Source organism: Morone saxatilis, unplaced genomic scaffold (assembly GCF_004916995.1).
Source record: "Morone saxatilis isolate NCDOM2014 unplaced genomic scaffold, NCSU_SB_2.0 Contig2, whole genome shotgun sequence".
Classification (NCBI taxonomy): Eukaryota; Metazoa; Chordata; class Actinopteri; family Moronidae; genus Morone; species Morone saxatilis.
The window spans coordinates 14,389,208-14,400,431 of record NW_023339762.1 but is presented as its reverse complement, the minus strand read 5'-3'; the positions used below and the strand labels follow the sequence as shown (position 1 = coordinate 14,400,431).

General features: G+C 39.4%; 2 protein-coding genes across 4 annotated transcripts in view; both read left to right on the top strand.

Moving 5' to 3' along the window:
- The first annotated feature begins 1,302 nt into the window (after window positions 1-1,302).
- Window positions 1,303-7,557, top strand: pnpla2 (patatin-like phospholipase domain containing 2). The gene is made up of 9 exons (XM_035665718.1): window positions 1,303-1,843; window positions 2,620-2,852; window positions 3,540-3,605; window positions 4,881-5,090; window positions 5,244-5,304; window positions 5,496-5,717; window positions 6,325-6,457; window positions 6,699-6,821; window positions 7,173-7,557. The coding sequence occupies exons 1-9, from the start codon at window positions 1,657-1,659 to the stop codon at window positions 7,465-7,467; spliced, it is 1,530 nt and encodes a 509-aa protein (XP_035521611.1). The 5' UTR covers window positions 1,303-1,656; the 3' UTR covers window positions 7,468-7,557.
- Window positions 7,558-10,445: 2,888 nt separating this feature from the next.
- zmp:0000001167 (protein phosphatase 1 regulatory subunit 12A) overlaps window positions 10,446-11,224 on the top strand; it is a 10,081-nt gene continuing 9,302 nt past the window's right edge. For all 3 annotated transcript variants that reach the window (XM_035665491.1, XM_035665492.1, XM_035665490.1), the window contains exon 1: window positions 10,446-10,821. In XM_035665491.1, the coding sequence (XP_035521384.1) occupies window positions 10,546-10,821 (276 nt within the window). In that variant the 5' untranslated portion in view covers window positions 10,446-10,545. The remainder of the gene's footprint in view (window positions 10,822-11,224) is intronic.

Below are 11,224 nucleotides of genomic sequence, written 5' to 3'. Positions count from 1 at the left end.
AGGTTATATGTGGAACTTTTTTAAGAATAAGCACCATGTGAGACAAAAGGTCTGGATAACAATGCAGGACCTTTGATTGATATTGTATTTTAATTGTGCAAATTACTGTACAATTACGCAATTATTCAAATTACCAAGACCAAAGGTCCTCAGTGACCCTGGGGCTTTTGGGGCCCTGGGGCAGTTGGCACACTTGATATAGATATACTTTTTTTAAGACAATGAACCCTAGCTTTCACAATAGTTCTCTAAGCGACCCTGTCCTAAACAGAACCTGGATCAGTGCCCACAGAAAACTATTTGCAGCCTAGTTCTGCGAATAGTTTATTCAAGGAAATGTTCCAGAATAAAAAACTTTGTTATTGTTGAAGCTGAATTTCATTACTATTTCTTGTGAAACGTTACTACCGTTTACTATTTTGTAAGAAAGACGGTGCAAAGCCAAACGTGCTCGTCCTTATTTTTAGGACAGATTCTATTTTTTGTCACTGAATAAATAAGTTTCTCAAATGTTCTGGAAAACCACTGAAAGTGTTACACAAACAAACAAGAGATTAGTGCGCACTATTGCAGGTTTTTAATCGATATGTGGGCCTTAAATAATAGGGTATCTAGCCAGGAATCAATACATTCTTCCGTATGATAACACGTATCGCGAAAAATATAGCTTAGTTCATTTTTTTAGGATAAAAAAATGTGAACACAAACAAACAGGCAGATAAAAATAGAAATGACAAAACAAAACGCTGCTCTTCCTTTTGCACACACAAACAAACACACACCACATACATCTGTTTTAATATAGATATTATTGTTATTGCTATATAGATATTTAAAGTATTATTATTTGGCCTTTTGTGCCTTTATTTGACAGGTACAGCTGGAGAGAGACAGGAAAGGGGGCCGAGAGAGAGGACGACATGCAGCAAAGTTCATTTTATTCGCGGTAGTAGTTTTCTTTTCTTTAATAGTCATATGATTTTCTGCATGTTAATTTTGTGTTTTATAAAACATCGAAGGATCGCAGGATTCAAATAAGCTCATTTGTATGTATCATTATCTTTTCTTTGTCATTTTTATTCATTTTTTAATTGTACAAAATGAGAACCTACATTAATATGACAGCCGTCAGAGCGAAGAGGGTGACCGCTCATCAGTTCCAGCGATGTGTGCTGTGATTGGTCCATTCATCAGCTGTTTCAATCGTGATTGGTCGCCTTACTTCGCGGGGTCGATTGTGATTGGACCCTGCGCCCGCCTCCCCAACCCACACCGAGCACGAAGGTGAAATAACAACTCCCCGTGGCTCTCGGAGAACTATTTAACCAGCTCAGAGCAGTTTCTAATTAGAGCATTTTAGTAACGGGGTTATACTACAGCATGAAGGAGGACAAATAATAACTTAGCGACGGTACCTGCAACGAAAACAGTGACTTCTCCTGTTAGCTAGAAGAAAACAGATAGTTAGTAGCTAGATAAAGTCAATTAACACTAAGTCAGCATGAGAAGAGGCATCATTAATACAACATAAACAGTGTGTTCAACTTCAGCGGCAGATTTGTTTTACTTTTGTGTTTTACTGTAGCTGGTGGAAGCGGTGTTATCGCTGCCAGTGACCTTAGCCCCACTTGACCGAGCTCCCGGACGGTCACCGGTATGTTTCCTTTAGACTCTCCGTGGAACATCTCGTTTGCAGGCTGCGGCTTTCTCGGTATCTACCACATCGGTGTGGCCAGCTGCCTGGTGGAGCAGGCTCCTTTCCTGGTGCACAATGCCAGGCACGTATATGGGGCATCAGCTGGAGCCCTCACTGCCACTGCCCTGGTCACTGGAGTGTGTCTTGGTAAGTGTCTTTTTCCAGTGTTTGCTCTGATACCAGACTACTGTGGTACTAAACTCAGGTTTTAAGTTGAAATTGCTTGTGCTGTAAATTGCAAATGTAGCTTTGTTTTTGGAGATATATCAGTGTCATTACCAGTGGTGGAAGAAGTAGTCAGATTACACTATAAACAAAGTGTGTTACAAGTTACATTAACTGTAAAGTTTCATTAAATTTAACAACATAATGACCCCTTTTGCAATGGTTTAAAGCAACATATAAGCAGCATCTTGATCAGTGATGTAAGAAGTACTCAGATCTTTCCCCTAAGTAAAAGTAGCAATACCACAGTGTAGAAGACAGTCCCATTTCCAAGCATCACTACTTAATGTGTGGCTAATTTGAACTAGTGGCACCATATGTACAAAAATATATACATCATATTGATGATATTGTGAATCATATCGCAGGCCCCGATCAGTGGGAATGATGGTTTTAGAATCACAATTTTTATTTTCACTGAAAGAAAACATTAAAATCATGATGTGACATTTGTTGGCGTCTCTACAAGTGTTTTCTTACATCTGGAGAACAAGATTTGTAGGCCAGTACATTTCTACGGCACCACAGTACTTCATTATGTTGCTGTTTTGTCACATTTGTCAAACAAATTCCTGATTTTATTATGTACACAGAGTACAGTTGCATGAAGAACGTTATTCATCCCAGGAACTTCCTTCTAGTATCTATCTTCTCTTTATCTAATACTTTATAGTAACATTGTCTTAATGTCTTTGCAGGAGAGGCTGGTGCGAATATCATCGATGTTGCCAAAGAGGCGAGGAAGCGTTTCCTCGGACCCATGCATCCTTCCTTTAACCTGGTGAAGATTGTGCGTAACATGCTGCAGCGTACTCTGCCAGCTGATTGTCACAATCAGGCCAACGGGCGGTTAGGAATCTCTCTTACCCGAGTGACAGATGGAGAAAATGTCCTGGTGTCGCACTTCGACAGCAAGGAGGAGCTGGTGCAGGTGTGCATCGAGTATATTTTCTTCAGCATTTTGCAGTACATTTGGTTGATATTAATAAAATCAGATGTCAGAGTACAGCTGATTTAATCCCTCAATACTGATAATGTGACAGTATTCTGGAGGATGTCCATGGGTGCTTTCAGAACCACTTATATATTGAGGATTGGTTATTGATAATGTGGTTATGATTGTTGATTGTAGCTGAAATGTTTAGTCGATTGATTGTGAAATTGTCCAAACATAATCTGCTCCTCTCAAATTTGAGGATTTGCTGCTTTTCTCATCTCTCGTTTTATTTAGTTGTTTACTAAATATATTTGTATGTTGGACTGTTGGTCAGACAAAAGAAAAACATTTAAAGAAGATGTAAAATTGTTCACTGTTTTCTGACAAAACAATCAATTAATCAAAGAAAATAATTTGCAGATGAATCAAAAATGAAATATTTGTTAGTTGCAACCCTACTGATAAACAGTGACTATTTATTTGACTCAGCTACAGTAATGTAATGACAAAATCCACAAGTTATATCATGACATTGTGATAATTAGTAAGTATAATGTAGTTTTAAACTGTAATACCAATATACTATCACTATATCACCTAACTAATATCTACAATGTCTTCTCACTCCAAGTTAATTCCACCTTCCTCTATGTTTCTTATATTATCTCTTTGGTTAACTAGGCATGTGTCTGCAGTGCCTACATCCCAGTGTACTGTGGTATCATTCCCCCCACACTGCAAGGAGTGGTGAGTAGATTCAGTTTTATTTAACATGTATGCATCGTTCGTTAAATATAGGATATATATTTGAAAAGAAATCACCGTTATAAACATTGTGGGTTTTAAGAGCTGTAGTTACTTATTGCTGTTGGAGAGGTGTAATGACCAGTCTACCTTGAACCATGTACGGTATTTCCTCTCATTGTGTTTAGTGGTTGTCACGTTTGGCACTTTTTTTTTCATCTGTAACTGCCCCCATGAAAGCCCTCCCCTCCTGAGAAATGTGTTTGTTCTGTGGGCACATGGGTGGAAACAATGATTATAAAATTTCTCAGGAGTTAGTGTTTGTTTCACACTAAAGGGGAAGGTTGTATTTTCTTTTTTTTCTTTTTTTTTTTGCTGGACATGTTTCTAGCACAAAGGTTTTCTGGTAAACATTATTGAGCAATGTCAGCGCTCCCACCCTCCCTGTGTGGCCTCTGTTATGGGTTTTAAGTGCTTATATGCTCCTGTGTGTATGCGGGGCCTGTGACCAAACTGTGAGAGTGGCAGAGCCAAATGTGTCCATGTTGACAAGGGCTTTAAGGTTGTTCTGTCCTCTCCCCTCAGTGGCTCGGATTCAAAAATCTGATGTCACTCTGTTCTTATCTGTTGACACACACAGCAAGTTTAAAAGTTCACCAGCTTCAATAAAAACAGACATTAATCAATACACAGGATATGATGTCACCAGTGTCATATCCTGTTTGATGGATAGCCCTTCAATCGAACATACAAACGTTCTTTACTCAAATAGAAGTGCAGATATTTGTCTTCGTAAAAGTGAAACAGTATCGGTTCTGAAATGTAAAAAGTACTCTCTCGGTTTCTCTGAATGATATTTCTGTTGGCTCTTTCTGTACAAAGCTGACTGGAAAGTCGAGTCTCCCTCTCTTTTCTGTCATGTCTTGTTACGTCTTTTACATCTTTTATGTTGTTTTCGATATATTATGTCTGTCCTGCGTGATAAACAGGGGTTTTGATGTTGGGATGGCGTCCAATATTGATAAATAAAAAATAAAAATCTAAAAACTAAAGTAAGGATGTAGGGAGTAGAAAATACAGATATTTGTGTAAAAATGTACGGAATAAAAGTAAAAAGTTGTAAAGTACAAATAGCTGAGAAACTACTTAAGTAACAGTAATAAAATATTGGTACTTAGTTAGTTCCCACCTCTGCCTTCAATGCATGAAGTATGAAATTAGAGTGTTTCTGTTTCTGTTTGTTTGTGATGCTAATATTTATCTTTTATCATCTTACAGCGATATGTGGACGGAGGAATCTCAGACAATCTGCCTCAGTATGAGCTGAAAAATACCATCACGGTGTCGCCATTCTCTGGAGAGAGCGACATCTGCCCCAGAGACACCTCCACCAACATACACGAGCTGCGATTCACCAACACAAGCATCCAGTTCACCCTCACCAACCTCTACAGAGTCTCCAGGGCACTGTTCCCCCCAGACCCAATGGTAGGTCACTTGATTACAACCATCCAGATCCACACACACACACACAATAACACATATCTACAGATGAATTGATTGGCTCAGATGAACTGGAGTGAACTAAGTGGACTTCTTTGACTCATGAGAGATGGATGTATGTGTTTGTTTTGAGTGCAGATTATGAAGTCCATGTGTAAGCAGGGATATAAAGATGCTCTGCACTTTTTAAAGAAGAATGGTAAGAAACAGTACTTTGTTTTCACACATACTCCAAATCATGTTATGCTCTGTTTATAATAATCAGGTCTTTAATAAGCTTAATATATTGAATATTCTTTGCTAGATGTCACTAAATCCTACACACTGGTCCTTTAGTAAATGACTTCACCATTGTTCACAGATAACACACCACATTTGTCTTGCTTTCAGGATTGCTTAATTTAAACGGCCCTCTCAGAGACAGACCCCTGCTAGCTAATAGGGAAGAAAATGAGGATTTTGATGAGGAGGAGGAGGAGGAGGAGGAGGAGGACAATAAAAGCGACGAAGATGAGAAAAAGCCACCCTTGGAGGAGGGAGCAGTGATGGTTCATAGCAGTTCCTCAATAGAAGAGCATTTTTTCGAACACCTTCCACCCATCCTGCACAAAGGTAACATATTATAGAAGAACAAATGAGAGGAAGGGCCTTATATCTTACTATTGTCACTGTCCTGGGAAAGTCATATATTTCCAAAACTTTAAATCTTTAATGGGTATTTATCTGTAGAAGTAGGATGAAGGATCAAATCACCAAACTTGATTTGGACACATCATGTCTGTAGGAGCCATGTACTGATTTGTGTATTGAACCTCTGAGCCACAGGGGGGTATATTGTAAAGACTGAGGCTGACCTCGGGTAATTTAAGTTCATGCCAGTGGACCACAGCTGTTGCTAATGTGTGTAACTGTGCACATGTGATGGAGAGGCATCCTCTCCGTGAACCTTCCCTGAATAAATAAAAGTTAAAAATAAACACTATAAGATGCTTTGGATGCTGGTCAGTTCAGATATAAAGCTTCATCCTCTGAGGTAATGCCTATGAATGTGTTGGTATTGGAACATTGGAATTGTGGGTAGTTTTCCCTTTTCAAACAGATTAAAATAGAGCACAACTTCTGTGTGTCAGTTTCACTCATGAATAGTGCTGCGTGAAGCAAGTTAATTCTATGAATAGTTGCTGGTAACCGTTGTGATCCTCTTTGCCTCCCTCTGCAGCTCTAGTTGAGGCCTGCATGGAGAGGAGGAGCATGACACAGTCGCTAAGCAACACCCTTCCTATCAGGATGGCCTCAGCCATGATGCTCCCTTACACTCTCCCTCTGGAGTCGGCTCTGTCCATGACTCTCAGGTACTGTACGACTTAATTACATCTGGTCCCATTTCCTCCTTATTTCATATGCACTCAGAATACTATCACAGCACAATACTTCCTCTGTATGTCCACGTCTGTCTTATTAATGTAGTTGTGTACACCAAAAGTCATTGCTCTATAGTTTGAGAATGTTTTTATTGATTAGTGGCAGAAAATACTGGACTGGCCTACTCATTTGAGTAACAGCAGAGTAACAGCAGTTATATCGGTTGTGTAGACTTCTGGAGTGGCTGCCAGATGTGCAAGAAGATGTTGGGTGGATTCGAGAGCAAGTATTCAAAATCCTACAACATGTCCTTCGCCAGGCCTCCAAAAGCATTTCCCAGCAGGTGTCTGCCAGGTAGGTTACACACGTACAACTTACAGTTTCAGTTTCTGCCATATACTGTAATGTACATTTACTGTGGTCATACTTGTCTTTTTATGGCAACTTTTAACATCCAGTCATTACAGAATACATTAAACGTCATATTGCTGCTAGCTGCTATCTATAGTATGTGAATGTGGCTGGGTTTGGACCTGGATAAACCTGCAATAATTGATTTTTTGCCACTTGGACCATTTAAGTTGAGAAGGCAAACCCTTTCACATTGTCATTTGATACTTAAATATAAAAATATCGATTATAGCTGAGTGAAACAACTTCAGCTGCGTCATATTTCACACTGTATGCTGCTAATATGTACTCTAGGTTTTTCTGTCAGCTGGAGCTGCACCACTACCAGTCCCTCCCATCCCAGCTCAGCTCCACCAGCCTGTTTCCCACCTGGGTGAACGGGAGCAGTTCTTCAGTCCTGGACGTCTTCATGCGTCTCGACGAGTACAAGCGACAGCTGTTGTCTGGAGGGCTGTTTATCAACATGGACCTGCAGGGCGTCTTCCAAACCGAACCGATGTCAGCAGACGAGAGCCCTCCGCCCACCCTCTCCCCAGAAGGCCTCACAATGCACAGAGTTTGTCTTCCACCTGCTCCAGCTCTGGAGTAACTTACTTAATCTAGATCCAGTAACATTTAAAGCAGATTTTAATATCTGTTTACACCCTTACATTTACATATTTTAAGCTGCCAGGAAGAATCTAACCAGCCCCTTTTTGTAGGGGTTCGAAATAGTAAAAATGTATCTTTACACTTACAGTGTGTATTAATATATTTGCCTAATGCATGACACTGAAAGAAGTCTTTAGCTACAGTTTAGACATAGACACAATATGTCTGTCTGTCAACAGAAGTGCATTTAAACTGACAGTCATGCACAAACTTGAATTACAGGGCGTAGCAAACAAAAATGTGCACTTGAAGCAACATGGTTAAAATAGGCGAGTGTTTATGTTTATAGTGGAATGTAGTCAGACCAGTAGTTAAGCACAGTGTTCCTGCTTCATCCGGTTTTAGCTCCAAGTTACTTCTGGTGGAAGAGACTGACTGGAGGAGGGAGCACAGTGGATGCACCGATCTGTTTGTTACAGGTAGTTACTCCATTTATTTGATGCAAGTGTCAATGCAGTATTGTGAAACAAAATACTTTATGTTGTCTTATGTCTTTACAATTATTTATATGAAAAAAAGCAGCTTTGCTCTGTTTTCTCAATCGTAGCAACGTATTTCTATCATCTCGATTTACTTTGTAAGTTACGACTCTTTTAAATCTACATTGCAGTGAAATTCTTCTTAAACATCTTTTGACAATGATGTTGATGTTATATTACAAATGTAACATTTTAATGCGTTCTCAGTAAATCAAATATGTGATTTTGTCTGTCTAAGAATCTGTTTAATCTGAATTGCACTTGATAACACTATTTGATCAGATGAGTTTCTTAGGTAATAATCAACCTGTTTAAATACTTCTCTTGTACTGTGTAGAAACTGTGTGATTAAGCGCTGAGTTGTGCCTTAATGTCCAGTGACATAATTGCAAGTGAATTTAATATATTGTCAAAATGTTGCAGGGAATAATATTTATGTGATCATTAAATAAACTGGTATTGTTTATCATTAACTGGAGCTTATGAGTGTTTCCTCATTGCTGTGTATGTGAACAACAATGTTCCCAGAAGAGCCGTGAGTTACTGTGAAGAGTGCATACAGAGCAGGGAACAGTACACATCTGTAACAGTGACCAAACAGTGGATCAGGGACCTGAAAGGGTTCTTGGGGGGTTTCCAGATGATCAAAGCAGAATGACAAATAGTTAGTTGATTCATGCTTGTGAGTGTAAAGCACAGAAATAATGTAGCTTTTTTTATTTTAGTGCAGGATACAGTTTGACAGAAGTTAAAACACTAGCATAAACAGTGTGAAATATTGAATATGGAAATTCAGGTTGAAAAAAAAAGATTAAATAAGTTCCTGGTTAATTTAAGCTATTATATGCCCCACAATTAAAAAAAAATGTAATGTTATTTTATTCATTAAATCCTTCTTAGAACAATTAGGAACTGTAAAGGTAAAATCTGCAACTTCTGTATTAATCACCAACAAGTTATGTTCCTTTTTTTAAATATAGAAGTATGTATTTGAAAGATATGAATGAATCTCTACAACTATCTAATTTCTTAGATTTCAGTACTTGATATTCAGATTTCACAGTTTTCAAAGAAATTCATGCTCACTGTGCTTGTAGAGGCAGATCTCTAGGTTTATTATTACTGATTTGTACATTTTAAACTAATTTATAAATCAAAAACCAGGCCTCTAAGATAAACTATACATTAAAATGCTGAGGCATAAGCTATAAACAATATATAAACAAATACTGTGACTATTTTTGTTTTGTTTTAAGAAGCTACAATTTGTTTTGCCCCCCCTTAAATCACAGTTTATGCTCTTCTCTGGATCAAACAAGTCCTTTAATTTAAGTTACTAACTCAAAATAAAACAGACTGTAACAAATACTGTCATTACAACAAAGAGGATTTACTAAGGAGACCAGACAGTCAACACTGCTGTCAGCACCAGAGGCGCATATCGGGAATCCCCACCCTGCTCACAAATCACAACACAACTCATCACACAGTCTTATCAGCTGTGGTCTGTTGCGAAAGCTGTTTGATGGGCTGTGAGTGATAAACTCTGAGAGAAGTTCACTACAAAGAAAACAATATTTGTTGAAGTGGATTTGGAAATGACAGAGATTTCTACGCACGACATTGGCCATTATCGTTGCGTGGTTACGTGACAATGCCTTCAAGTGCTGTCGGGAAAATGGGGATTTGCTCATGTTGTTCTGTTTTGTCTTATAAGTTTGGCCTCTGATGTTTAAGATTGGAAAGCATGGATTCTGTTCAGTGGCTATCTGGTGCAAAACACATATTATGTTGGTCTTTAGGTAAATATCCTGTTTATTAACGCTCTCTATAATTTCACTCTTTTATTTCCCCACAAATTTTGTAAACTGTTGTGACTCTCTCACAGTCACACTTAGTCTGTATTACTATATAGATTTTGCACTAAATTGTGAATGATGACAAGTTATTTTACCCGTATTTTTGTGTGCGTGTGTGTGTATGATGTGTGTAATCAAGTCTATCTTAAAAATAATCAGTCAATCAATTACTTTATTTGTCCCCAAAGGATACTTGCTTTTTATGCAGCAGTACACAAAAGGCAAGATAAAAACACGAAGCACATGAACACATTATATAATACAAAATACAAACAAATACAAACTTTATGAATACAAATATTATGGAGAATCTGAAAATGATATAGTTCCTGTGTCACCTAAAATAAAAGGAAATATACCATAGTACTATAAGAAAGTGACACTTGTAATATATATATACACTGTCTTCTTTGTAGACTGTTATATAAAAGAGAATAAAATGTCACTGCAGTATTTATTATAAAGAAAACACACGGTTCCTCCCCCTGACGTAGGAATTTCCGAGTACCACTGAAGGCAGCATACTACTGCCACTCAGTCAGAAGTTCGCTGTGAAGTTCACGGGTTCGTCTCCAGCGTGTCCACCAGGGGGCGCAGCCCGGGGAGGCTCAATCCAAACCATCCACTCCGCTTCTCCTCGTACCATGAGCTGAATCTGTCCGGGACAGACCAGGGAAGATGGCGGCCACTGACCATTCCCGGTCCGAAGCTGCCAAACAGCGACGGCAGGATCAGCTGCAGCGATGGCTGGGCTCGGAAACGGATCAGACTGGTTGGGAGGCCCGGGAAACCGTGAGCGGTTCCGGGACGCGGCGGGCGAAGGTTCGATTCGCCCAGGGAGCCGTGTTTATGGCCGCCTGCTCCGCCGGAGACCGGGAGGAGGTGGCAGCGCTGCTCCGGCAGGGAGCTGACATCAACCACGCCAACATAGACGGACTGACAGCGCTTCACCAGGTAGGGAAGTTACCGTAACTGTCTAACGGCTCGCAACGGAGCTCGTTTATCGTGTTTAATGAGTGAAGTAGCGGCCAACTGTCACTCAACTGTCGCTCAACTGGCGGCCAACGGTCGATCCGTTAACGACCCTCACAGCGAGGAAGCGTTAACTCATCTCACCGAGGACTTTAAAACAACGTGAAGGCAATACAAACATTTCCGCTGACTGTTTCTCGGTTTTTTTTTTTTTTTTAGCTTGAAACTGAGCCCCATTACTTTCAGTTTAGTTTTTTTTTTTTTACAGTCCCGGTAGTTTCTGGCCTTTTGTAGACAGCCACGGTTAGTTGAAGAGCCTGTTGTAGGCTGGGCCGTCTGCAGTCAGCTTTACCCAGCAGTGTTATCTAAATATAATAATATATAC